This window comes from Triticum urartu, chromosome 7 (genome assembly GCF_003073215.2).
Source record: "Triticum urartu cultivar G1812 chromosome 7, Tu2.1, whole genome shotgun sequence".
In the NCBI taxonomy this organism is placed as follows: Eukaryota; Viridiplantae; Streptophyta; class Magnoliopsida; order Poales; family Poaceae; genus Triticum; species Triticum urartu.
Window position 1 is genome coordinate 50,319,547 of NC_053028.1, and position 26,828 is coordinate 50,346,374.

Below are 26,828 nucleotides of genomic sequence, written 5' to 3' on the forward strand. Positions count from 1 at the left end.
CACAAGACGATATGGCCAGCAAGCCAGACAAAGACATAAGCTCACGGTGCGATTCCAGTAATAAGAGGGATAATAGATAACGGAAATTTCAATTTAGAATAGGCCTGACAAGTGACAACTACATTAGCAGATTCGGATATATCTGCAGGAGTCCTACTTCTACACCAGGACAATAATAATACTGCCGAAAAATTTAATAGTGAGCAGAGAGGATATACGATGCTGGTCATTTTATTGGCTTGGAATATATATATTCTTGTGTCGACTCATCATCCAGACGATGGTTAAGAGCTCACCGCCGCGGCTGAGCTGCTTGGCATGGGAATCCCTGCTGCATTGGCCGGACGTGAAGCTGAGAAGACGTACCCATGAAACGAGAATGAGCTGCAACATATAATCGAGGAGTTCCCATCGTTCCCCGCGGTCCCTGTACCGTTCAATTACGGTTTGTGTCTCATCAGTGAATGCCGGAATAAAGTCTTCAAGTTTGTGAATGTCTTGGACCCGCGTCTGATGCCGTCCATAATCTGCTGCCGGGTCCAGCTGATGTAACAGCTTCAAGGCCCAGCCAGCACCAAGCGCAAGAGTTTCGTTTCTCTCGGAAAGGAGACTTGATTCGCCGTAGGTGTTGTACCTACTGCCCTCAGTGTTGTACCTACTGCCCTCGGTTGCATTCATCTTCAGAAGGATGTTGGCAAGCTCGGTCTCTCTTGGGGTTGTTAGAGAACCGCTGGCTCCTCCTCTTTCACGCCATATTTCCTTCAAATCGAGGCAGGCCTTTTTGTAGTCGCCGGCCTCGTCACCCGGTGGCAATACCATGTGCTGGCGTTGCGCGAGGAGGAACATCATGTAATTTGACAACGCTCGGATCTTCTTCTCGTCTTTGGCTGATGCTCTACTTTCTCTCCTTTGGGACTTTGTCCTGCACAAGAGGAAAATGTCCGTGGCGACGTGCAGCGCGATGATGTTCTTCTGGAAATTTAATTTCTTGCTATTAGTCCTCATATAATCATCAACTTCCCCCGTGGGACGCATCCAAGCCATTGTCTCCAATTCCAGCACCAGATATGTACACATAACTTCCAACAAGACATCCTTGACATCAATCTTCTTCTTCCCCTGTCCAGCGCAAAAATAAGAGATCATCTTCTCCAGTCCACCCTGAGCACTGCACTCTTGCAACAAGTTGTGCTGTCCGACTGCCGAGCCCGGCAACAACCTGTGGCCACTTGGGCCGCTTCTCAGTGGGAGCCGGGACGGATCCAGAGAGACCAGGAGGCGACGGAGCCAATACCATGAATGCCTTACAGACCGACGATGACCTGCCTTCTTGAGGCGGCCCAGCCACAGCAAACTGGCCAGGAGGTTCCAGCGGAGGCGACCCAGAAGCAGCCCTTGTTTGCTTCCATCCTCCTGATCTGTACTATCAAGCAAGAATGCATAGGTCCAGGTGGACCCTAGTGCTCTGAGCAGCCATCTCACATCCAACAACAAGGTACCAGCAAGCAAGGTGTATGTGATCGTCCGATCTGCACTCTCCATCGCCTGGCCGTCTTTACTGTGGAAGAGATAGAGCGCCGTGGCAGTGGCGGGCGGCGAGACCAGACGGATGATGTAGCCACCCCATGTGTGGATCACGCTTGCCTTAGTGTATAACACGTCGTACATGAGTGACACCTCCATCTCAACCACCTTGCTCACATCCTTACAACCAGAATAAGATGGGACATACCTCCTGCAGTCGACTTGATAGTCAGCGAAGGCGCCCATGGTGACGCCCAGAAGGCCGTGAGCATCAAGCAGGGCGTTATCATTATCCTGCTTTCGGGCTTTGCCCTTAGAACTGAACTGCTTCAACATCTTCCTCCGGTTTGAGCGGCGAATGCTGTCGAAGGAAGCTCGCCGTAGCGCAACTGCCCTCTCCACATACTTATAGGAACCCAAGAAGAGCATGATGAAGAATGCGGCGCGCAGAGCCCCATCCCCGCGCATAAATCTTTGCTTGTATGAGCCACAGATGGCTCCTGCGATTGCAAGGATGAGAACGGCCTTCTGGGTCGGCGACAGCCCCTTGTTCTCCAAGGCGTAGCTGGTGATGTTGTCCGGGCGACCAAGGTGGAGCAGCAGAAACGGCGCCCAGAACGCAAACATCTGCTGCTCTCTGTATGCGACCAACGCCTTGAGCTCCTGCTCGGTATCCACAGATGCGGTGTCGATGAACACCTTGGTAAGGGCGATTGGTGTGCCTATCTCGGTCACGTAATACGCCAACCACACCAGAGACCTCCACACGCCGGAGTGCCTACGCCGGCGGATCCCGGCTAGTAGGGCCAGGGTAAGATGCGCCGTGAAGCTCACAATGACCAAGACCCGGGTCAGCCATAGATTCATTCGGTCCTCTATCGCCTTGTCCATCCAAATTCCAGCCATACCCAATAAATAATCCTCCTGCACACAAATGATCGAGGTTACAATACACAGAGATCATATATGCAATCATCGACTACTACTAGATACACTAGTAATATCTGCATGCTAGAGACATTAGGATGAAGTACTGGTTAACATACTGTGAAGGCCGGTCGGTGAATGACTAGTAATTTTGAGAAGCACTGCCGGTTGATGAAGACGGGCTCGTATATTATGAACCTGATTCCACGCAGCAATCACTTCTCCTAATTCCCGATATCACAGGATGAATTTCACTCAAGTTCGGAGTCGCAACTGGAGATACAAATCTGGATGGACACAAAGGAGAGTTGGGGTGAGGAAGGAGGAAGAATACAGAGAATAGACTTCTGAATAAATAGTTGGTGAGATGAGAATAGGCTTCTTCCTTGGGGATCTGGTCCAATGATCACTTGCTCCAGCGCGTGAGGCATCAACATCCCGGTGCGTAACATATACAGTACTCCCTCTGTTCACTTTTATAAGGCTTTGTAGATATTTCAGACACTATGTAAAACAGCTTAATTTTACTTGTCTGAAACGACTTATAAAAGTGAACGGAGGGAGTATTAAAAATAGATTGGGGAAGGAATACTGTTGTGTCCTTCTGTTCACTAAACTGAACCAACTTGCCTACGATAAACTGTATTGAACCCTCCTTACTACTCCCTCCGTTCCTAAATATTTGTCTTTCTAGACATTTCAAATGACTACTACATACGGATGTATATAGACATATTTTAGAGTGTACATTCACTCATTTTGCTCCGTATGTAGTCACTTGTTGAAATGCCTAGAAAGACAAGTATTTAGGAACGGAGGGAGTAGTTACTTAATGAGCATATATAGGGACAAAAAAACAGTACCACTTGTCTTTTTTTTTTGCGGGGACAGTACCACTTGTCTTAATGAGAACACATTTAGCTTTGTGCTAAAGTCAGACCATCTTAAATTTGACTAAGTTTATATTAGATAAAGCACCAATATTTACGATCACAAATTGGTATCATCAGACTCATCCTGAAGTATAGTTCCATATTTATACTCATTTGATGTCATAAATGTTGAACTTTTTCCTTCAGTTTTGTCCTAACAAGTTTACATAGACCTCGGCACTGTTTTATAATAAAATGTGTTTTGTGATCTCTGTAATCTGCTTGCGGTGTATTTCTGGCATGTAGGAGTAGCAACTAGCAACTGATTTTCCTCGCAAAAAAAGAAAAATCTAGCAACTGATTCAGGAATTACACTATCATATACGTACAAGAGTACTCTGTTACAGAGAACGAGCAAACAAATAATTCCTCCATCTGTAATTAGTAGTCCCAGCTAGTCAGCTACTTCGTGCTATTAATTCTTTGAAGTGGTCACAAAATCCACATATAGCAGGCACGGATCAAAATGGGAAAAAAAAGAAAAGAAAGGGGGACAGGCGAATCGAAGCTTGCCTGCGATGAATGGAGCTCAGCCGCGTGAACTGAAGGTTGCCTGCGACGGATCGATTACCCAACAACTTTCTGGGCGAGAGAGAGTGTTGGTGGTGGGCGGCGGCGGAGGGCACCGTGCACATCGGCTCGCCGTGAGCCCGCGGCCAGGAGCCGCCCCGCTCACCACGACGCGGACTCGCGGCAAGCCCTCGTTTCTTCTACAGCATGGGCTGCAATGTGATATCCCGTTACTGGAACAGAGAAGGGAGATGAGATGAGAGATGAAGAGAGAGAGAGGTGGTAGGTGAGATTCAATATAATTCAACCGTGCAGCCGCGTGGGTCAACCCGTGGATGTCTCAGGTCGTCGCCTCCGAGTTCACGGTTAGCAAATGGGTCCCACCAAGGTCAACTTTGCTACACTTACGGAAATTATTGTACGGAATTCATCTACGGACTGAGGTGGAGAAAACCAATAGGTGGAGGTTGAAATCACGAGGAGAAGTTTGCTAAAAGCAAGGGGGGGGACTAGTGCGTAGGTCCAGTGCGTAGGCTTTCACCTATAAGTGTAGCATTTTTGCCAAGGCCACCACCACCGCATCATCAAGTTACACAGCGGGCGACTTTCCCGCTTCGCGGGGCGTACGCAACTGCGACCGTCTTCTCCCCCTCCTCCGCCATCCTCACCCCACAAACAACTTTGATATGTGCTTCAAAGTTGAGACAACTTTTCCCCTTTCGCTGAAGCATATTCCTCTGGCGCTCATGACAGTCTGATGAGCAGGCTGTCAGCCATGAGAAAGACATTGCTGTCATAATGGAGCTTCGCCGTGACCGGTGATAGACTCAGTTAGAATAGTCTGCCCTAGTTCGCTATAATTTAGTTGAAGTATTTCCAAATTGTAAATGCTTTCATTCAATTTATTTGAAAATCGCCCGGTTTGCATGTAATTCGTCTGTCTAGTTGAAATCTGGTTTCCAATGTATGACGTTGGATTGTTGGCTCCCGCATCAGTGTCGTGGACTGCTCGACACTGCTCTTCCCAGTCCGCAGACGGATGCGGTGACCGGTTTGGGGATCAGCGTTGAAGATACCCTCACATGGTTTACTTCGCCAACCTCGGGGAATCTCCAACACGACCCGAACCCCAAAACGTCCATAAACATTCAGATGAAACTTTTCGAACACAATTTGCCATTCAACGCGGATTCATATTGTTTCACGGAAGTGTTTGTCTATCCATCTATTTACCTACAAACCGAAAACAAATCAGAAGGCTTTGCAGGAGTTTGGATCTCCGTTAGTAGAACTCCGACATCCTCGGTCTACCCAAAAGTGAGATGAAACGAGCGCATTTGAAGTGGTCAACATTATTTCCGTGCCAAACCCCGCACTTTTTCCCACCCTCACTGCTCTGATAGCCGCCACGCTTCACCACAACTCGTGCTTTTTCACCATTTGTTCGAAGAGAGCTAACGGCTCTCAAGGTAAATGAGGTTTTTAGATCACATTCATCTATCACTATTAATATGGGTGACTCTGCTCTCTCCTGGTCTGCTTCTTGGACTCTGTTTGGTTTTACCACTCCACTTATCAGGGACATATTCCCAAGTTTCTTCTCCTTTGTTTTGGATGATAAAATCTTTGTGCGGGTTTTTTTAGTAGTGTGAGAGTTCATTAATGGATTCATGCAGGGCGAATCTACTAGGGGGCTTTAGCAGGCTTGAACTCCCTCCCCAGAAAGTATCCAGTGCTCCCAGCCTTGGGGCACTCCCAGTGCTGCAATGTCAAAATGGATTCTTAAATGTTTCAAAAAAAACGAAAAAAATAAGAATGTTCATAAGGAATATCACTACATCCCTTAAAAATTTCAGGTCCAAAATCGAAATGTACATTGAGAAATAAAAAAGAGAAATCCATATCTGAATAGTATCAATGTTGCTTTTGTCTCCTCTTTACACTATTCATATTAGATTTCACATTTTTGTTTCTCGGTGTGTGTTTCGAATTTGGACCTGGAATTTTTAGGGCTTGTAGCCACATTCATTGTGAACGTACACAATATTTTTCAAATTTTTTTGAAACATTAAAAATATATTTTTGACATTGGAGCACTGGGAGTACCCCAAGACTCAACACAGGCACATGCCAGCCCAACCCAACATATATTCACATGATACAGGCTTGCGTAAATTTTGAGCCCGTCCTCCATTTTCTGTGTAGATTTGCCACTGGATTCATGCATCCTTGTTTTATCTTCCTGTCTCAGCTGAGGCCATGGCAGAGCTGCAGACTATCTCCAATCTCTGCCTAAGAATGCCAACGAAAATGATGTTTGGTCACTTCGAGCGCTTCCCAAATATCCTTTTTTTCTCATTCATACAGGTGAAATAATGTACTGTATCCCATTCCCAGCCCAGCGGGCGCTCTCTCTCTCTCTCTCTCTCTCTCCCTGTCCCTCGCTTGTTCCACTTCCACCCCAGCGGGCGCGAGCGCGAGCGCTGCGACCAGCGTAGCGCCGCCGCAGCAACCTCCGGCGGCTGCCCCGCAATGGATCTGGTGGTGGTCGGCGACGGCCCTGGGAGGCCGACGCGGTGCCGAGATCGAGGCGGCGGCGAGGCATCTCGCGTCTTCCCCGCCTCCTCCTCCGAAGGTGCCCGACAGGTAGCCCGCGATTCCCCTTTACTCGGATCGATCCGTCAAGCGAGGTTAGCTTCGGGGAATTTTTTGTTGTTATTTAGGGGACTGGAACTACCGCGTTGAATCGATTCAGTAAAAATACCTGTCAAAAAAGGATTCAGTGCAGATAGCCCTTTGCTCTGCTCTGTGGATGCTTATGCTTATGGTTTCATTCAGTACTAGTACAAAAGCTTCTGTTGTTGGATGAATAATCTTAACCTACCGTTGCATTACCCCTTTATCTGTACTTCTGTAGGCAAGCATTACCATTTCTACACAAAAGGTAGACAGAAACCACTGTACTTCACAATTCATCGTTCACGAACATGAAGTCGACGAGTAATTAGCAACCAAGGCGCCCGGTTATGATTCAACATTACACTATGCACACTAAGTAGCCATCCTTTTGTCTGTCTGAACATGAGTAGATTGTCTTCCCTTTCATTACACGCTCTTAACCAAAGGCACGTTTCTGTTTCTGTCTCAACTTTAGTGTTAATAAAACAGAAGGAGCCCCCCTCAGGAAAGCAACGACATCATGCAGAATGATATTATCTGCCCTGTAGAGCAGACATTGTCACATCGTTAGCGCTAGGCGGCTCTTCATCCGTTACCCTTACGTGGAAATATGCTGGATGCTTAGGTTCAGGCAGGGCTATACTTTCGCTGCTTAGCATTGTAACCATGCTTATTGTGGTGGGTCTATCAGCTGCATTCTCTTGTACACACAGCAATGCGATGTTGATACACCTCATTGTGTCTGATGCATGTGACTCTGAAACTATTGATTCGTCAATGAACTCAAGCCATCTTTCTTCTTTCCACAACTTCCATGCCTTGAAGGAGTTTAGACACATATTAGATAAAGGTCATCAGATAAACAGAGTAATTTTACATATGGGATACAGAAAATACTTACATATCCAAGAAGGTTGAAGAAGTCCCCATTTTTATGGAAAGACGAGTTCCTTTTTCCATGGATGATCTCGAGAATCAGAACACCAAAGCTGAATACATCAGACTTGATCGAGAAGAGGCCCTCTGATGCATACTCTGGAGCCATATACCCACTGTGAAAATATACAGAAAAAAAAGTAAACTTCTGTCTGGTATTTGGTTAACTTGCAGTAGGATGTACTTAAGGAAGAGCTTACTATGTCCCAGCAACCCTTTTTGTGTTCCCTTCAATATCATTTGAACTGAATATTTTTGCAAGCCCAAAATCTGATATTTTAGGATTCATCTCACTGTCCAAAAGAATGTTACTTGCTTTAAGATCTCTATGTATGACACGTAACCGGGAGTGTTTATGCAAATATAGAAGTCCTTGCGCTATTCCTTCGATAATTGCTTTTCGTTTATTCCAGTTCAGTAAAGCTCTTTTAGTTTCATCTGCACATTAGTTTACAAATATATGTATATTAGATAGATGGGGAGGACTGGATGGCTTTAGCAGACAGAGTTAAACCATATATAATACATAACAGGATATTACGTGAACTAATACCAAAGATAAAGGAGTCCAAGCTTTTATTTGGCAAATATTCATAGATCAATATTTTTTCCTCCCCTTGTGAGCAACATCCCAACAGTCTAACCAGATTTGTGTGCTGGAGCTTGGCTATGAGTTGGACTTCATTTTTGAACTCTGTGAAACCTTGCCCAGAATGTGAAGCAAGTCTCTTAATTGCTATCTCCAAACCTTCTGGAAGCTGGCCCTATGGAGGTTCAAATGAGATTGATTAGTGATACAATATCATCTTGCGAAATAGAAGTGCTTTTACTTATCTTCTGACTGGTAATCCCCCATGCTTCTGGGTAAAATTAAAGCTACATGTATAAAATCTACATGGTCGTACAAATTTAGCCATCAACGCAAACTTATTCCATTTTGTTCTCTTTGTTTACAGGAATAATAAATGTGTTCTTTTACCTTGTATACTGGACCAAAGCCACCTTGCCCCAATTTATTTTCATCTGAGAAGTTATTTGTAGCATTTGATACTTCTGAAAAATCAAAAAGCTTGAACTCCGGACTCCTTCCTATTCCCCAGACCAGTTCTTCATCTTCCTGTGAGCTCAGTTTACCTAAATTCAAAAGGCAGAGTTTATCTAATCCTTTCAGGTAATGCTGATGTAAAGTATATATGAATCTGAATAGCCTAAGAGATTTGTGAGTACAGTTGCATTTCCTTAACAAACCTTTTATGTGCCTTTTGACCAGTCCAAGCCAAACGATGAAGCAGAAAAATGATGCTAGTAGAAGCGCAACAGTGGTAATGATCAAAACCTTTATTATATTCCCTAAAACAAAAGATTTCACACAAACATAGGTGGTTATGTTTTAAGGAATGTTTCAACATATAAAATAGTCTTGCTTACTCTTGTGTTTATGGCTGGGAGTCTCGTCTTTCTGCCTGGGAAGATCAACTGGCCCTGGCGCCGGCTTGGGTGCCGGCATGTTTATTGTTGGATCTACAGCACCCGACAAGGTGATATGCTGCATGGGCTGACCCTCGTAGAACTGATATGTGCTATACCTGAAATTGCACCACACACCAGCAATCCATTCACCACGTTGCTGGTAGAAGAAACTCTTCGCCGCACTCCTGATATTGTCGAGGCAATCCCAACAGTCATTTGGCGGTAGGTCCAGGCTGCACTGCGCCAGAGAGTAGAGCAGCGGGATTGTGCTGTAGACATCCATGCGGCCGGTGGCGTACATCATCGTCGAGTTGTAGGCTGCTTGTTTGGCTGTCTCTTGAAGCAGCACCTTGATGTTTCCATCAATGCTGACATCGGTGTACTTGGCGCTCACCTCGCTGGGGATGTTGGGATCCATATTGTGTTTTGTGGTGTCCGTGAAGACCAGCAACCTGTTCAGCACAACAGTAGAGTCGTAGATAAGATCCTTCGCGGAGATGTGGACGATGCAATCCTTGTATAGAATATGCGCCTCCTTGTGGTTTGTGCACACCCGCCACACATCCTGGAATGCTGTGGTGATGCAGCTGGGGCAGGCATCGACGACGCCATCACCGCGGCACACCACGACGCCGTATATGTGGTCTTGGTCAGTTCCGACGAAGCCCTTGGCGAGGTTGGTTCGTGTGGATGAGGCACTACTGAATAGCGCAGTAGATAGGAGCTCAAGGTTCTCTCTGTAGGTGCTCTCGTTCATGTGGGAGTCTCTGTAGTAGCAGATCTGCGTCAGTGGATTGACGGCAGCGACGAATGGCTCGAAGCCGAGAATAAGCAGCAAGGAGATGATCATGGTTCTGGCTAACCATAGGTAATTCAGCTCTGCCCCCTCCAGCAGCTTCCTTGTTATAAGCATCATTTGGAAAACTCGTCTGTCTTACGGTTTGACTGCTTACTTGTTTAGTGATTATCTGATGATATCAGCTTGCAGGCCGTGCAATCAAATTTCGTGGAATACAATACTGCTGCCGTCCAGGCATCAGCCTGTGTAATGGCTACAAGCAATGCAAGACAAGGGGAGAGAACAATAACAAATCCAGTTTCAGTGTTTCCGTCAAAGGAGAAGAGGTCTTCTTGTGACCTTGAGGAGAAGAGGTCTTCTTGTGACCTTGAGGGAGGTGGGGAGTTGAAGGTGATTACGATCGTTCGGTAAAGCTAATGGACTACTCCCTCCGTCCCATAATATAAGAACGTTTTTGACACTAGTGTAGTGTTAAAAGCGTTCTTATATTTTGGGACTGAGGGAGTATTTGTTAGAAGCTTGACTCGGAAATGTTTCTTATGCTGAAATGCTTTGAAAATGCTCTTAAGCTTGTGTGATGCGAAACATGGGCAAAAGCAAGTAACCAGCTGGCAAATTCGGTTACCTCCCAGCCAAACACAGTACAAAATCTCAAAGTATAGTTTGTGGAAAATGCTTATGAACTGGCATAAATTGTAGTACTATATGAGTATAGCATTGACTGAGACTTAACGAGGTCTCAGTCGACTGAGATTTAGCAAGAACTGATATGAGAAACAAGTCTGCAAAACAGTACACCCCAGGAAAACAAATGTGTTTTTAATAGAACAGTAGGTTTCCCTGGAGGATGTTTTCCATTTTAATGCAAATAAAAACAAATGATAAGAGCATTTTTTTTGTTTATTCACATTTTGATATTCTTTTGAGGAATCACATGCACATTTCAGTGTACCTACAGAACACAACACAACACAAAAGCTATATTTCCCAAGACTATTTCTGCACAAGGTCTATCTAACATTGCGTGCATCATCATCTGTTCTTGGAGCTCCAGTCCATGATGGCCGACCGGAGCGAGTGGTTGGGGATGAGGCTCTTGCTCGGCAGCCGGAGGTTGGTCATGGGCGACTTGTCCTTCATGCTCACCCATGTCTCGATCGCCTTCCGGTCGTAGGTGTACCCATCGGCGGCGACGCATGGGTCCTCCATGATTTCCTGAAGAATGGGGCAGAGGAAGTGGCCTGGGGCTGCTGACGATGATGCTGTCCGGAGAAGGGCCTTCGTCTCCCTGGCGGCTCTGGCAGCGATGTCCTTGATCCGCTCCAGCGCCGGGAGGATGTGCTCGTGCAGCCCGGGCCGGTCCCTGCGTCGCATCTCTGCGCACCGCAGCGCAAGTGCGGCCAGCTCCCTAGCCTCCTCTGGCGGCCACTGCCCGGCGGTTGCGTCCAGCATCTCCGCGAAGGAGTCACCGCCGTCTTCCTCCAGTGCGGTCTCCACGGCGTGGGCGAGCCCGAGCGGCGACGTCCGCCCCGTGAGCAGCTGCAGCACTACCACGCCGAGCGCGTACACGTCTGACTTGGCCGACACGGCGCCCGTCCGCTGGTACTCCGGGTCGATGTAGCAGAACGTGCCCACGGGCGTCGTGTTCCTCACCATCGTGGACTGCTGCTGGCCTCCTCCACCTCCGGCGCCCGAGTGGTGGAGCAGCGCCGTCGAGAGGCCGACATCGCCGACCTTGCTGGAGAGGTTCCGGTCGAGCAGGATGTTGGCCGGCTTGAGGTCGCGGTGGATGATGGGGTCCGGCCTGGCGCTGTGGAGGAAGGCGACGGCGGTGGCCACCTCCCAGGCGACCCGGATGCGGTCGTACCAGGCGAGCGGCGGCATGCCGTTCCGGCGGTGGTTGAGCGCGTCGTCCAGGCTGCCATTCTCCATGTACTCGTACACCACGCAGCCGCGCTCCGGGCACGCGCCCAGCAGCAGCAGCAGGTGAGGGTGCCGGATCTTGCCCAGGACCTCCAGCTGCAGGTGGTAAGATGAAATTAGGAGTTGCAAAACAAAAGTTCAGACAATAACTGAACTCGAATTCTGTTTGATTTTGTTTTTTAACAAAACCAGTTTTTTTTTTTTGCCAAAAAGGATCACAATCAAAGTATTATGTGTTAATGATGGGAAAGTTGGTCTTGTTTTGAGATTTCTTTACGACGGGAATGCTCAAAGGGATCACAATCGAAATATATGTATTTATTTCCCTCAAAAGGAAGAGGATATTTGTAGTTGAGATTTGAAGTGAAAATGAACATAACCATGCCTTTGATGTGAAACTAGCCAAATAGAAAGATAAATAGCCTTAATACTAAAATAACTATATTTTCCATATTTACCATTGTGCTTTCATGGCAATATGCAATGTTCATATTAGCCCTATATGGTCATTTATAGGCTCTCACCTATTAATAGTAGCACCTATCAATAGTAGGCATGAGTCATTGGATCATCGAAAAGTAATGACTTATATTAACTGAGGAGTATCTTAAAATTTCCCAATTTTGTTTGCTAAAAATCACCCTTTTGGTATAATATGAGCAGCTAGTAAAGAACATTTGTGTGTTGGCAAGTAAATACAGTACCTCCTGCTGTAACTGCTGAGTTCCAAAACCTTCAAGGGAGTTCAAAACTTTCACTGCTGCAACTGTATGCTGAAACTTAGCCTTGTAGACGGTCCCATATGTTCCCTTACCGATCACAAGATCGCTTGAAAATGATGAAGTCGCTGCCTGGATATGCTCCCATGAGTACCTATTATACTCTGTAAGACATCGCCCAGTATTTTTCCGTCCTGTTTCGAGGTCACTAGAATTTTGGTGATCACCATTACTGTCCTGTTCAGAAGAGCTTTGTTTAGGCTGAGCTTCTCTTTCGGCCACCTGCTCTTCTTCTCTTTCCATTTGTCTTACCAATCTCTTCACCATCTCTTCTGTCAGGTCAATCTCTCTAAGCTTAATTCCGTCCTCGACACGCCGGATGCCCAAGTCGTTGGGTAACTAACAACAAGATTTCAAGAAGAAATAGTTAGGACCTTGTAGGTTACTGAACACTTCAGATAGTTAAAAAAAAATCTTACTTTCTGAGTGGAGTCAACCGGCTCATTCTGAGAAACATCATGAAGATTCTGAAGATGACGCAGTTTGACCTTCATACTCTCAATTTGAAGCTTCAGATCATCCTGTTGAGCCAAAAAAGATCATAAATTGCACATTCATTTGGGTAAACATGTTAGCTTTCATGTAGTGATATTTTGCTTTGGCAGTGTGCATCGTATGATGCTGAGGCCTAGAGATGAACTCTTCCATCATCTTAAAAGAATTTTTTTTTTGTACCCAATAGAATGAAATATTTTTACCCAGGGTGAAACGGCTACCTGGTCATGAGAATGCTTCAGGTCTGTTGCAGTTTCTGAAACTGCTGCCTGCAGATCAGAGATATCTCGGAAGCTATCTCCTCGGAAGCTCCTGTAAACTGAATCCCCACTGCTGCTGCTGCTACTGAGCTGCGCTACTGATGTGATTGAGTGTGAATTTGTCTTCAGGGTTGTATCAGCATGGTAAGAGATCTCGCTGCCAGCACTGCCTGAAGGGGTAGCTCCCCTGCTGGCCGACCTGTTTATATTTGCGAGTGCGTGATCACGCTGCGATGACAGAGATGACTGGCGGAATAATACAGCTGCTGTTCCATTTCTGTCATCCCACTCTGCTGTAGACAGAATAGTTAGACACTCTAATACATATTTTTGTTTGTATTCAGTTGATAGGTGTAACCAACAATTTTCAGAAACCAAAATCAAATGCAGACTTCAGTATTACCTGAGGGCGCACTGGAAAGGCTTTTGGAGCTAGGAGAAGAAACGGTTGAAGAAGATATGGTCTTGGGTGTTTCGCAGGCATCAGATGTAGCCGAGCGCACGAATGACAGTTTGCCCTTTGAGACGACGTATGCTGTACAGAAGCTTGGAATGCATTCGGAGATTTTGGTTGCAGTCTTGCTTCCTTTGAGCTTCCTGCAAGTAGTTAACAATGATAATCACATGATTAGGATTGTACTAGGCATTTCGCATCTATGCTGTACTAGGCTTTTGTTTCATAATAAAGAATTGTTCATCTTAAATTCTCTGCAAATTTCCATATTGAACTTGCAATCAATTAGTAGTTGCAGTGCAACCTTCAGTGTTAGCTGGTAGCTGGGGAATTAAATGAGAAGACAATGATCATCCTACCAAATGCTTAAGCTTTTCTGACTATTTGTCACAATGCTCCAGCTAGTCATCCTAAAAGTTTTCTTATGCTGAAACGACAACAATCCGAATGTACCTTCGGAATATGCTTCTCGACGAAGAGCCCAGGACCAGCTTGCCAATGTTGAATTTGTCGATTTCCTCGCTTATAGCAGCAGGCACATCGTCAGATTCAAGTAAAACAGCTTCAGCTTCCACCTGTTGATCAAACAGGGTAAAACATATCACTATCTGTATCAGATTTCATGAGTTATGTTAACTGCAAATTGCATGGTAAATCAGGCAATTGTCTAAGCCGGTCAACCTGTCTCTGAGCACACATCTTCTTGTATGGGAGCAACATATTCCTTGCTTGCCATTCCAGCTCTTCCCTGTACGCTGATGTTACGTCGTCGCGCACTTGCGAGACCGGGAGGTAATTGCCCACTGTCATCAGAGGATGAAGACCAGGTCAGTTCGGAATTCTGAATAATTAGCAACGACTAAAGAACAGCAGGTATACACTTAATCACAAATTGCCCACACTTTTAGTACAACAAAAATTCATATTCATCAAGACATCAACCTAACAATAATGCAGTACGCCCAAGGACAAAACTCTGCACTCTGCAGTTGGTGTTCTGGTAGTAGGTATGACCTTGTGACACTGTAACCATAAAATGTGTTCATAGATGCTGCTGCTGTCAAGATCAATTATTTGGACTGATGATTAACAGTGTGAAGCCAGGAAAACCAAAACCAAAACCAAAACTAACCTATCCAATTGTCATAGAAATGCCAATCATTGTAAAAAAAAAAATGACAGTCTGAACCTGTATTTTTAACTAGCAGTCATAGTAGCAAAAGGTTCATGGCCTTATTAAAACTGGGGGGGGGGGGGGAATTTTTTTTATAAAAAGGGGGGGGGGGGGGGGTAATCTTGTTCAGACATCAAGAACTGTAAATTCAGACAGTTTACTGATAGGAGGCAGAGATGAAATGAAGAGAGAGAGAGAGAACTGTAAATTCAGACAGTACGCAGAGAGAGAGAGAGAGAGAGAAGACTGACTGGGAGTGGGCACCATGGTGATGGGCGGGCGGACGTGCAGGATCCGGAAGAGGACCCTCCCGCCGGGCACGAACTTGTCGAGGGCCCACTTGAGCGCGTGCCTGCTGCTCCTGCTCCCGCTCACCGCGATGGCCACCGTGCTCACGCCGGGCGCCTCCATCTCCGGCGCCGTCTCGCCGGAGTCCTCCTCCTCGATCTCCATCGACATCCGCCCTCCCCTCTGTATCTGTTTCTTCCCCTCTCCTCCTAATCAATCAATCACTGCCCTGTGCAGCGCAGCCCCAAGAACAACATCAGAAACATTCAGCTCCTCATCATAAAAAAATGCAGTCAAATCTTCCCTGAGAAATCTCAGAGATATGAGGAAAATCCTAGGGGAGTAATCACATGACAAGGACATAAACTGCAGGGGCGGGGAGACAAAGGAGTCAAGAACTTCGCAGAGGATTGAACCTTGGAGAAGCCATGGATGGGAGGGTGAGGATGATGATCCGAGGAACCGGGCGAGGGGGAGGAGGAGTCAGCAGGAGACGCGGACGTGGAGTGAGGACTGAGCTCATCTGAGAGGGGAGGGGAGCCGAGATGGACGGAAGGGGCGGGCAGAGGCGTCTCCGGTTAAGTTGGTTGGAGCGTACAGTAATAAATTATTGCAACGGGCAAGGTTGGGAGGGTGTGTGTACACGTAGTACGAGTAAATGAATAGGTGATATTGCTATGCTTACCCGCAGATTCACACACGCCTCGGTAATAGCCGCTCAACCATGCTACTCTCTCCATGGAATGCATCTGATAAATGCCAAATGCAAAATATCAAATGATAATGATGCACAACTATTCTCTAACCGCCCAATTTTCAAAAGACTAGTACCGTATTTCTTAGAAAATCAAATGCTCTCTCCAATCCATATTAATTTGTACTAAATCAGTAGCATTTAATATGTATCACAGGGAGTACATGTGAACAACAACACGCATGTGAATCATGCCATTCTCGTTTGGTTGATTTTCCTTTTACACATTTTTGCGATCTGTCCCCCGCCGCCACCCGCGGGGCGTCGGGAGGGCCTCCGATCTCCGCCCCAGCGACCCTCCCCTCCCTCCTCCACCCTCGCCGCCGCCAAAGGGCGCGGCCGGGCGAAGCCCGACCGGCGCCGGCGGTGGTGGGGCTTGGCTTCTCCCTCGCGAGGCGGTGTGGCGCGGGCCGATCTCCTCGTGTCGGGGCGCGGCGCGGGCGCGGGGTGCCGCGGCGCGGCGGCGTTCCGGCGTGCTTCCTTTCTGCGGCCGTGGCGGCGGCGTGAAGGGCTGCGTGGCGGAGGTGCGTGTCTGGGCAGCGGCGGTTTTCGGCCGGCGGACGGCGCGGGCCGCGGCGGCTATGGCCGGTGGGTTCTCTGCTTCTTGGCTGCAGGGGCCGGCGGCGGTGGTGCCCTGCTGCCGGCTAGGGCCTGTCCAGGGCCTTGGCAGGGGTGGGGCGGTGGGCGTGCCTTGCGGGCTCCGGCGGTGCTGCAGCTGGGGCTTTTGTGGGCAGCGTAGCGTGGTGGTGGCGGCCTCCTGCCCCCGGAGATGTGCCTGCGGTGCGCGGGGCTGGGCGGGCGCTGGTAGTGCGGCCCGGCCGCACGGGCAACGGGGCGGCCCAGATCTAGGGTTCTTGCTCGGGCGGGCCAGATCAAGGCCCGGGGCGGATCAGAGCTGCTGCTTCGGGGAGGAAGGTGTCGGGCCTGGCTTGGGATGTGCTCGCGGTTCCTTGCGGGCACGGTGATGGTGGTGGTGGTGGCCTTCGACTCCTCTCCTCGACGTCCTTTCGCTTCTCTCGCCGGAGGGCTGGCCTTCTCCCGGCTGCGGTCTATCAACCGTCTCGCACCCGGTGCCGTAGGACCGAGCTGGTATCGCGCCCGGCAGCAGGACTACGCTCGTCTCGCGCCCGGCAGCGGGACCGGCCCGTCTCGCGCCCGACGGTAGGACTACGCTCGTCTCGCGCCCGGTGTAGCAGGACGGCTCGATGGAGTCTTGTGGTGGCCGGCCTATTGGGTCTCGGCGCTGGGTCCGGCCAGGGGCGCTAAAGGCGGATCCTTTCCGTCCGTCTCTGCGGTTGGGGTAGCGGTGGGGCTCGGGGGACTTGGTGTCAAGGTCTTGGATTCCGGGGCGGCGGCCCTGGTGGTGGTGGCGCGGTGCTCATGGGCAGAGCTCGTGCCTCAGTGCTGCCCGACTGCCATGGCTGTGTGGGCGGCGTGGTAGCCGGGGTGTGGCGTTCGGTGGCGGTGAGTGCTGGCCGGGGTGAAAACCTACTCTACCTTCGGGTGGACTGGTGACGACGAAGATCGCTCCCTTCTTGAAGGCGTCGTCGCGGCTATCATTGCCTGTCGTGTTGCTCCAGGGGAAACTCTGATCCTCGGATCGGGCGGTAGCGGCGCTCCGGTGTCGTATCCTTCTTGAAGGCGCCGTCTTGGAGCCCACGGTTCGTCATATGCGGCTTCACTTCTTCGCGGTGTTCACGGATGGAGCCCCCGGCGGTTCTTGTAGTGCTAATGAGTGTGTTGCTGCGCTCAGCGCCTATGTATCCTGCCTTGGGTGTGTGTGTGCGTTTGTGGTGGGTGAGTGCGGTTGTACCTGGCACTGTTGGTCTATTGCTTTATATATAAAGCGGGGCGAAAGCCTTTTTCGATATTTGCTTTCGGCTTACTACGCAAAAAAAGTTAGTAATGTTGCCGTGCCTTGCAGAAATTTAGGAGATATATGTCATCCTTGTGCAAAGTGCGGTGTTGTTTCGTTTTCTTGGGACATGAGCTAGCATACCTCATCAAACGCGCAGATGCAAGATGTGCGTCCACCACATCTTTTACGTGAAAGCAACCCCCCCTACCCCCCCCCTCAAATGTTAAAATAATCTGAGGTGTGATTTGTTAAGGACACATCACACAAGTGCGAGCACGACATCAAGATTTGTTACCGAGGTTCATCAACATGACTACATCCCTGGATCATGACTATGAACGCTCATCCCCATCCACTAAATTATGTAGTTCAATCGATGTTAAGACCGTCGAGGCCATCAAACATCGCTCCGACTACGGCGCCATGGCTGATCGAGCCATCCCTCTCGTGATCTCTGCATAGCCCACCAGCTTAAGTCTAGTTTATTTGACTACATCATGGTGATTTTATATACTAACAGTTTCTCGATACACATATTCGACTCAACCATCAATCCACTGCTAATTATAAATCTAACTGTAGCACAACTCATACACATAATATTTGACGAACACCTAAGCCTCCGCTAATTACATGTCCAACTATAGCACAACTCATACACATAATGTTCGACACATATTACCTTGCACTATACATACACACACATACATTCTCGTGTACGATTCCTGGGTAACGTTGGCGCTGCTCAACATGCACGAGGCAGACAACCTGCCCCGGTAGAACCAATGATCCGTCTTGAGTCTTGACCCGAGGGAGTGGACGCCGTGGGCTCCGAGAAAAACACCACAAGCATTAAATTACGAAATCGTGTATATTCAAGTCGCAAGTTGCGAGGAAGGACGCCATGTGAACGAACACACGGCGAATCGGGACCTTTCTTCCGAATAGGACAACACGTCAACACCAGCAGGGCGACGGCGGCGAAGACGACAGCGACGGACGGTGACCACGACGGCGGCGACGACTCATTGCTCATCAACTGCATCTTCCATAATCCGTAGTATATCCATCCTGTTACAGGTCGACAGGTTGTCATGTGGAGAAGACTTTTTTTTTTTTTGAGACAAATGTGGAGAAGACTATTGTCTTTTTTTTTTGAGGGGGAAGAAGACTATTGTCGCTGTAGCAGTTGCACGGGCTCGGCAGTCCACGAGATCGCCAGGTCCTACGTGCACTTTTTTTTGGGGGGTCGGGCCCTGCGTGAAGCTCGGCGGGTCGACGGGCACACGTTGGTCGGGCTGGGCCGACGTTGTTCTCGGGTGAGCCCCACCGGGCCCATGGCTAGACTGGGCCGGCGCATGCCCCTAGCGAGCTGAACAAGACTCTGGCCTCCGATCCAGTTCGGGAAGCTTCCGTAAGGCGTTTTTTCCTTCGATTTTTGTGTGTGTGTTTTCTGTCGGTATTTATCTTGCTTCATTTTAATTTCATTTTTAAAAATTTCATGTTCATTTTTAAAATTCGTATTTAGCAAAACATCATGAGTATTTTAGAAATTGTTATTTTTTTCTAGATACGCAAATATTTATAAAATACATGAGTTTTTTTCTTCAGAATTTTGATTATTTTCTAAACTTGTGGATATTTATAAAATTCATGGATTTTACTATATTTGAATTTTTTTTAATTCATGAACATTTTCTAAAATTAACAAACCTTCTTAAAATAGCACTAGTTTCAGATGAATCACAAATTTCTTCAGGTATGCCCACAATTGTCAGAAATATGACATCAATACTGTAAACTATACTAAGCCAGAAAAAAATCAAGCTGGCAAATGATACTATATAGTTTCTTCACGTTGCTACAGAGAAACACAACATTCAGTAAATCTGATCATAATTAGGTACTGCAAGCTGAAGAGGTACGTTTTAATCACAACCCCGATTCAGTTTAGGAGGATGTCCTTTTCTTTCTGTGCTCGTCTTCGTTTAAGAGAAACCCTCGAGATCCGTGACACAACTGAAAAGAAAAAGATGAATGCTGATCAGTCCCCAAAAAAAGAAGATGAAAGCTGATCCAGTATATGCCCCATGCATTGTTTGATAAAATCACAAGTGCGAGCACTGAAAAGGGCCGGGGCTCACTCACCCAACAGCCTTAGCTTAAAGGAACTAAAAGGAGGAGAAAGATGGAAGCATCTGGTGCTTTGCCATGATGGAATTGAGTGCTTGGCAATGGCTTTAGCGTTCCAGCTCACTGCACAGCTTCTCTATCATCACTCATCAGTGACTGACATTGACGACGGTGAGGCACATGCATGGTTACCTCAAGTTTTGAACCTGGAGCCGCGCTTGCCAACGCTTGGACAGCCACAAAGGGCGTGCCGCGATTTATCCTTGTCGCAGAAAGCAACAGTGCAGCACCATAGCGGTGCCGATGAGGATGAGGTAGCCCAGGATGAGATTTCTCCCTTGCTTTCAGCTGGTTTAGCCGAGAGCCAAAGCTTTGTCCAGGCATCGCATCGCATCAGGAGGATGCTTCCTGAATCACACTTGCTACTTGCTAGTACTTGCTGCGTGTGAGGAGGTTGCACTTGCACGGGGACAGGGGGATACCAAACCTTTGCCCGGTGTGGTGCTCCACCTCCACCAAGAAGAGAAGAGAAGAGAAGAGAAGAGAAGAGAGCAAGTCCTCCTTGGTGGGGCAACGTTGCCGCCGGCCGACGCACAAATAAGGCCGTCGCATTCGCCTCGCCTCGCCCCACCTGATGCTGTTTCTTTGCAGCGGCGGCGGTAGCATTAGCAGATGTCCAACGCCGCCACGGGCGCCGGCCGCAACTACGACGGCGAGCACAATGGTCCTCCCACCGCCAGCGGCTACCAGCGGCGGCACCACTGGCGGCCCCCGCATCCGCACAGCAGCAGGGCGTACCGGTCGGGCGTGCTCCGGTGGGCGATGGCGGTGGTGTTCACGGTGCTGGCCGTGCTAGTGCTGGTGGCGGCCGTCTCCGTGCTGCTGGTGGTGCTGGTGCTGCAGCCCCGGGCGCCGTACCTGGCCGTGCAGACGGCGCGGCTGGGGAACCTGGTGTACGACCAGCAGGGGGTGCTGGACAACGCGGAGCTGGAGCTGGACGTGCGCGCGGCGAACGTGAACGCCCACGCCGCCGTGGCCTTCTCGGAGCTGGAGCTGCGGCTGAGCTTCCACGACATGGTGATCGCCATCCTGCGCGCCGACCCCTTCGTGGTGCCGCCCAGGGGCGAGCGGCCGCTGGGGTACGTGGCGTCGTCGGCGGCGGTGCCGCTGGACGGCGCCGGGCGGGCCGCCATGGAGGGCGCGCTGGACCGCGGCGTGGTGCCGTTCCGGGTGAGCGGGCAGGCACGGACGCGGTGGAAGGTGGGCGGGGTGGTGGCCGTCAAGTACTGGACGCGGCTGGCATGCCAGATCCGCTTCTTCTGGCCCAACGGCACCGCGCTCGACTTCACCTGCAACTCCAAGTCCAGGTCCCGCTACTGACGAACGTCGCCGCATCGATCTCAGATCGAAGAGCTAGCTCCTCCTTTCTCTCCCCCAGTAGTCCAATCGAATCCAAATCCATGGGATTTTCTGGGTGTGGACTAGATCAAGAACAAGACAGCCACTAAGCTTTCTTGGCTTTGCTTACTACTGGAATATATTTTCCTCATGTATGTACTGCATATATTGGAAAACCAAAGAAATATATTTGTACAATTATTTGGTGACGTGCCTTTTGTTTCATTTAGCTACACCACCGTGCCCCTTAATTTTAATTGGGACTGTCTATTTGACATTTGACTGTTTTTCAATTCGAAAACAGTCAAATTTCCCGACCAATCAACAGACTACACCTGTATGAGTAGGAAAATCACCAAAGAGCAAAAAGAACATCTAAACGGACCGGGTAAACATCTGACCCGGTTCTTCCTGGACAACAAACCTCCCTCCTGATCAGGGACCACATAGCACATGCCAACAAGCTGGGTGCAAACGCCTGCAGTCCTATAATTACACTGAAAATAGACAAAATTACACTGACAAAACTGGACTTAATTATACTAAAAATAGACAAAATTACTGTGCAAACTGGGTGCAAAAACATGCTAAAAATACACTGACAAAACCATTCAAAATCCTATAACAAACCACACTGGAATGATTGGATACGCTACACTGTAATGTTGGGATAAATTAAATTGTAAGTACATTCAAATTACACTATAAAACCACTAAAATACACTGGAATTGATGAGTAAATTACATTTAAAAGTCTGTAATGCTGGGCTGAACTACACCGTAATTACAAATCAAAATAGCACTGTAAAATGCATTCGAAATCACATTGGAAAAAAGGTAAATTACACTGTAAATCCGGGACAAATTATACTGTAAGACTAGGACAAATTATACTGCAATAGTGAGATAAAATGTAGATTATACTGTAAGACTAGGACAAATTACACAACAATACTAAGATAAAATGCAATGAAATTAATGGGTAAATTACACTTAAAAGTCTGTAATGCTGGGATGAACTATACTGTAAATACAATCAAATAACAGTGTAAAATTCACTCAAATCACACTGGAAAAGTTAATTACACTGTAAATCTGGTACAAACTACACTGCAATATTGAGATAAAATTACACTGTAAGTCTGGGTAAATTACATTTAAAAGTCCGTAACACTGGAATAAACCACACTAAAATTACAATAAAAAAACACTCTAAAACTCAGGTTAGTTACACTATAAAACTGAGAGAAATTATACTGTAAGACTAGGACAATTTACACTACAATACTGATATTACACTGTAAGTTGGGACAAATTACACTATAAGTTTGACATAAATTACAGTGTAAATAAAACACTGAGAATCCAATCAAAACGACTGACAACACTTGACAACATTGAAAAGGCTGAGACAAGATTACACTGAAATTAAACTCAAAATTCATGCCTGATAGACGTAAACAAACATTGTACAAGGGGAACTAAACACCAATAGCTCGCAACAACAAATCAGGAGTCGAATTCATGGACTACAAAAAGCTTGACATGAGCAGGTAGTATCATGACATGAGCAGGAGAACACGCAGGAGCATCAGGTAGCATGCATCAGGGACATCAGCAGGAAAGAGCTAGGCATCTACATGAACCTCACCTACAAGACCATGAGCAGAACATGTATAGAAATCCCGCATGCTACATCTACAGAATCTAGCACTTACAGGTACATCTACAGAAATCCGCCATGCTACATCTACAGAGACAAAGGGAAAACAACCGCTACATCTACAAACTACAACAGGAGCGTGTGGGGGACGACCACAACAACCACAGAGGACCTAGCAATCACACCTACCAGCGGCTACACCAGATGGCGAGAGGGCGACATGAACTGACGTACATCTGGAACAAACACAAGCAACAAACACAAGCAAAAGAACCAACTGCGACACCGGGGAGCGAGGAGAAAGGGAAGATAAATCAAGCTCGTGCGGTGGAAGATCTTGAAATCGCCATGAAAAAATAAAATTAGATCAGAAAAATACTTACACTATTCACATAGATATTGTAAAGTGCTTTATCAAACTCTGCATCATCAGCAGAGAAATCCTGAAAAAAGGAAAAATTCGGACAATAAGCACAACACTTAAGAAAATGAAAAATAGAAAAAACATAATAAAAATGAAAAGAAGACAAAGATAACTACCAAAGACATAACATTCTCATCAGCGAAATCATTAGGCATGAAAGGATCTTTTGAAGAATCAGGACTCTCAACTGAAGAAACTTGCAGAACATCCTTGGCTGAGACTTTCCGTAGTCTGCCCATTGAGATACTAGCTGAAAAACAAGAGAGAAAATGGGCTCAGAGAGACTCTAAGTGCAAAACTGTGTAAATTTACAGTAATAATCTAAAAGAAATTTACGCTGTAAGAGAACAAACTACACAGTAATTATGAATAAAATTACACTGTAAAAAGGCTACGGGTTGCAGTGTAGAACATCATCGGATCAGTATAAAGTACATAAATTATGGGTACAATTACACTGTAAAAAAAGCATCAGGTTGCCCTTTTTACACTGTAACTACATTGTACAATTACCCATAATTACACTGTAACTATTAAAATACAAAGTACAAAGTAATTACACTGTACAATTACCCATAATTACACTGTAATTATGGGTACATAAATTACACTGTAACTATAAAAATACAAAGTACAAAGTAATTACGGGTAAAATTACACTGTAAAAGGGCAACGGGTTATTGTGTAAAACGCCATCAGATTAATTATGGGTACAATTACACTGTAAAAGGGCATAGGATTGCAGTGTAAAAACAGTGCAACTTCCACGGTAATTATGCATACAAATTATACCAGAAAATGGGCATTCCAAATTGCAGTGAAATTACAGTACAAACTACACAGTAATTATGGGTAAAATAACGCTGTAAAAAAATTATCAGGTTACAGTGCAACTACAGAGTAACTATGCGGTAGTTAACGGTAAAGTTACACACCGTGATAACGCATCAGACTACACTATAACACAGAGACAATCTATGTAGTAATTATACGCATCGGATTACATTGAAAAATCAAGACAAAATATACAGGAAAATAAACTGTAATTAAGAGAAAATTACACTCCAACATGCATACATGGGATTACAGTGTAATTAAGAGAAAATTACATGAACAAATACAATGTAAGTATACACGGGATTACAATGTAGAAAATACATTACAATATACACAGGAGATAAGATGAACAAAACACCTTGGCACCTTTAGAAAAAAAGGATGGGAATGTGACCAAAAGGATAGAAAGTGACAAAATTAAGGGAAAACAGGCATAACTAAAGAACAAGTTAGCCACACAGAAAATTAGGAGGGCAAGTTTCACAGTACTTTACTGCAAGACAAAAAATGGGAAATAGGGCAAAAATAGGGGGTACAAATATAACTACAGCACAGCTACATAGGGCGCATAAGATAGCAGTGAAGCTCTACATTACAAGTTGCACTGAACATATAGCGCAACTAACAGAGTTAAAAATTGAACATCGGAACTCATGCACATACCTCTGCAAGACCTTGGTCTAACACCCATGAAATTCAAGAGGGTACACAAAACCTTGGTCTAACAAGCTGCAGAGAAGTCCATTAACCACCAGAATGAACAACATCATGGGACAAAACGTAAACAAACATGAAGAAATTCAGGGACTATAACCACACCTCCACCTTCAGAGACAAGTTACGGGATCCACAACTAGGAACTAAAGCCTACTAAGCTACCTCCACATCGAAAGCAGCAGAACTTATTCTCTACACCTACGTACAAATCAACAACGAGAACACAATCGGCCCGGAATTTGGTCTGCGCCCCACAACAATAACAGAAGACTACACAAGGCGCACTGCAGGCTCCTCCCAAAACTCACACGAACAACCATGGCACCATGGCGGACTAGAACACCACGACATCGACATGCACATCCCGCGGACCACAAAAATCACATGCCGCGGATCCATGAAGCCAAAAAATCACCAGATCTGGAACTACACGGCCACAAAAAAGCATGGGCAAAGCGCGAGAGACAAGGAAAAGGAACCAGAGCAGCCCGCGGACGAGGAGAAGAAGAGGGAGAAATCAGTATCCTACGGTGGATGAGCTCGAAATCGCCATGAACGTAAGCAATCGCCTCCCCCTCTTCCTCTGCTCGACATCTCTCTCTCTCTGCCTTATCCAAATGCGAAGGGATGAGAAAGGGGAACGACCAGACAGGTAGACACCCCGCTCCCAAATTCAAAAATGACAAAAAACCAACAGTGCCCGGCCGGGACGGGGCGGGCCGAGGAAAACGGGCAGAAGAAGAAAACCGCGCCCGATAACAAAAACCAACACAAAAAACAGCAGACCGAGCGTGAATCTCAGAGCAAAGATCGAACAGAGATTTGATTGACAATGAATTGAAAAACAGTCGACTATAAAATAGCAAATCCGCAATTTTTAGGCCCTCACAATTAATTGAGGGATCTTGAGACGTTACGTCCCCTCTCGTATGCTCTCCCCTCTCGCGTACGCGCTTGGAGGATGGTGGCGGTCGCCAACATGCGTAGTGGAGGGAGCCCCAGCCCTCCGGGAGATCCAAGTGGAGGCGCCGCCATGAGAACGGCCCCAGGCGCAACAATCTAGGACCTCTCCTCCGCAATGGGAGGTGTCGCCGGAGATAGTGAGCTCGGGTGATCATCTTGCGGCGTGCAACCACGCCGAGTCTCCGTCGGCGATTCGGATTCCGGAGGAGTCGTCTTGCGGGCTTGCTTCTGGTGCCGACGTGAGAAGCGATCCTTCGATCCCCACTTCCTCGCGTACTGGAGGATCTGGGAGCCCTCATGTGTTGGATAGCATGAGAGCAGCCCTTGGTCAAAGCGGCGTCCTTGCTCAGGCTCTGTAAGATGCCCTGGGAGAGGTCGGTCGCTAGCTCGACGGAGGCCGGTGCTAAGGTACACAGATTGTGTCCCCCTTAGTAGCCCCAAGCATCGAGTATATTATGCCATAATGTGCTTGAGGTTAAATAGTTAATTGATGCCGGTACTGCCGTACTGGCATCGCCACATCGGCATCAGAACAGCTAGCTCCTCTTTCCCCAGTCACTACCGGAAAACGACTCTACGCCGACAGCCAAAACTATGCCGACGGCAGCCATCGGCCTACTTGGATCTATGTCGACAACCTACTCCTGGCCGTCGGCTTATCCTTGCCGTCGGGCTACCCCTACCTACACCGACGGCAACCGTCGGCACAGATCAGCCGTCGATATAGTTTAATAAACGCCGACAGCTGCCGTCGGCATACATGTGGGCCCGGCGATCCCGCCCGTGACCAGCGGCTAATGGCATCAAAGCTATGCCGACGGTCGGGATGGGCGGCCATCGGCATACCTCCGCACGCCACGTCACTGATCCGCGGCGCAGATATGCCGACGGCATAGGCGCCACGTCATCGATCCGCGGCACGGCGCCCGCC

The 26,828-nt window shown here is 47.4% G+C and overlaps 5 protein-coding genes across 6 annotated transcripts; 1 reads left to right on the forward strand and 4 right to left on the reverse strand.

The window, feature by feature from the left end:
* Nucleotides 1-30: 30 nt before the first annotated feature.
* On the reverse strand, nucleotides 31-2,738 carry LOC125520120. Its single transcript, XM_048684945.1, has 2 exons — nucleotides 2,571-2,738; nucleotides 31-2,448 (listed from the first exon to the last, which is right to left on the reverse strand). Exon 2 carries the CDS (start codon nucleotides 2,428-2,430, stop codon nucleotides 232-234), a length of 2,199 nt encoding a protein of 732 aa, XP_048540902.1. The 5' UTR covers nucleotides 2,431-2,448; nucleotides 2,571-2,738; the 3' UTR covers nucleotides 31-231.
* A 4,610-nt stretch (nucleotides 2,739-7,348) lies between these two features.
* LOC125518320 (G-type lectin S-receptor-like serine/threonine-protein kinase At1g67520) lies at nucleotides 7,349-8,886 on the reverse strand (the record flags this gene model as incomplete). The annotated part of the gene is made up of 3 exons (XM_048683197.1): nucleotides 7,349-7,946; nucleotides 8,062-8,272; nucleotides 8,488-8,886. Coding segments are annotated over 3 exons (849 nt in total), but the record flags the coding sequence as incomplete, so codon positions are not given.
* LOC125524083 (cysteine-rich receptor-like protein kinase 6) lies at nucleotides 8,881-10,418 on the reverse strand. The gene has a single exon (XM_048689152.1). It carries the CDS (start codon nucleotides 9,892-9,894, stop codon nucleotides 8,911-8,913), a length of 984 nt encoding a protein of 327 aa, XP_048545109.1. The 5' UTR covers nucleotides 9,895-10,418; the 3' UTR covers nucleotides 8,881-8,910.
* A 234-nt stretch (nucleotides 10,419-10,652) lies between these two features.
* Nucleotides 10,653-15,748, reverse strand: LOC125524081 (U-box domain-containing protein 35). Of its 2 annotated transcripts, none has more exons than XM_048689151.1 (9): nucleotides 15,567-15,748; nucleotides 15,114-15,379; nucleotides 14,370-14,491; nucleotides 14,142-14,263; nucleotides 13,638-13,831; nucleotides 13,196-13,524; nucleotides 12,899-13,000; nucleotides 12,405-12,818; nucleotides 10,653-11,796 (listed from the first exon to the last, which is right to left on the reverse strand). In XM_048689151.1, exons 2-9 carry the CDS (start codon nucleotides 15,319-15,321, stop codon nucleotides 10,810-10,812), a joined length of 2,478 nt encoding a protein of 825 aa, XP_048545108.1. In that variant the 5' UTR covers nucleotides 15,322-15,379; nucleotides 15,567-15,748; the 3' UTR covers nucleotides 10,653-10,809. The 2 variants fall into 2 exon arrangements, with proteins under 2 accessions (XP_048545108.1, XP_048545107.1); XM_048689150.1 differs by having other exon boundaries at nucleotides 13,196-13,527.
* A 4,167-nt stretch (nucleotides 15,749-19,915) lies between these two features.
* Nucleotides 19,916-21,502, forward strand: LOC125521572. Its single transcript, XM_048686636.1, has one exon. It carries the CDS (start codon nucleotides 20,568-20,570, stop codon nucleotides 21,273-21,275), a length of 708 nt encoding a protein of 235 aa, XP_048542593.1. The 5' UTR covers nucleotides 19,916-20,567; the 3' UTR covers nucleotides 21,276-21,502.
* The last annotated feature ends 5,326 nt before the right edge of the window (nucleotides 21,503-26,828 follow it).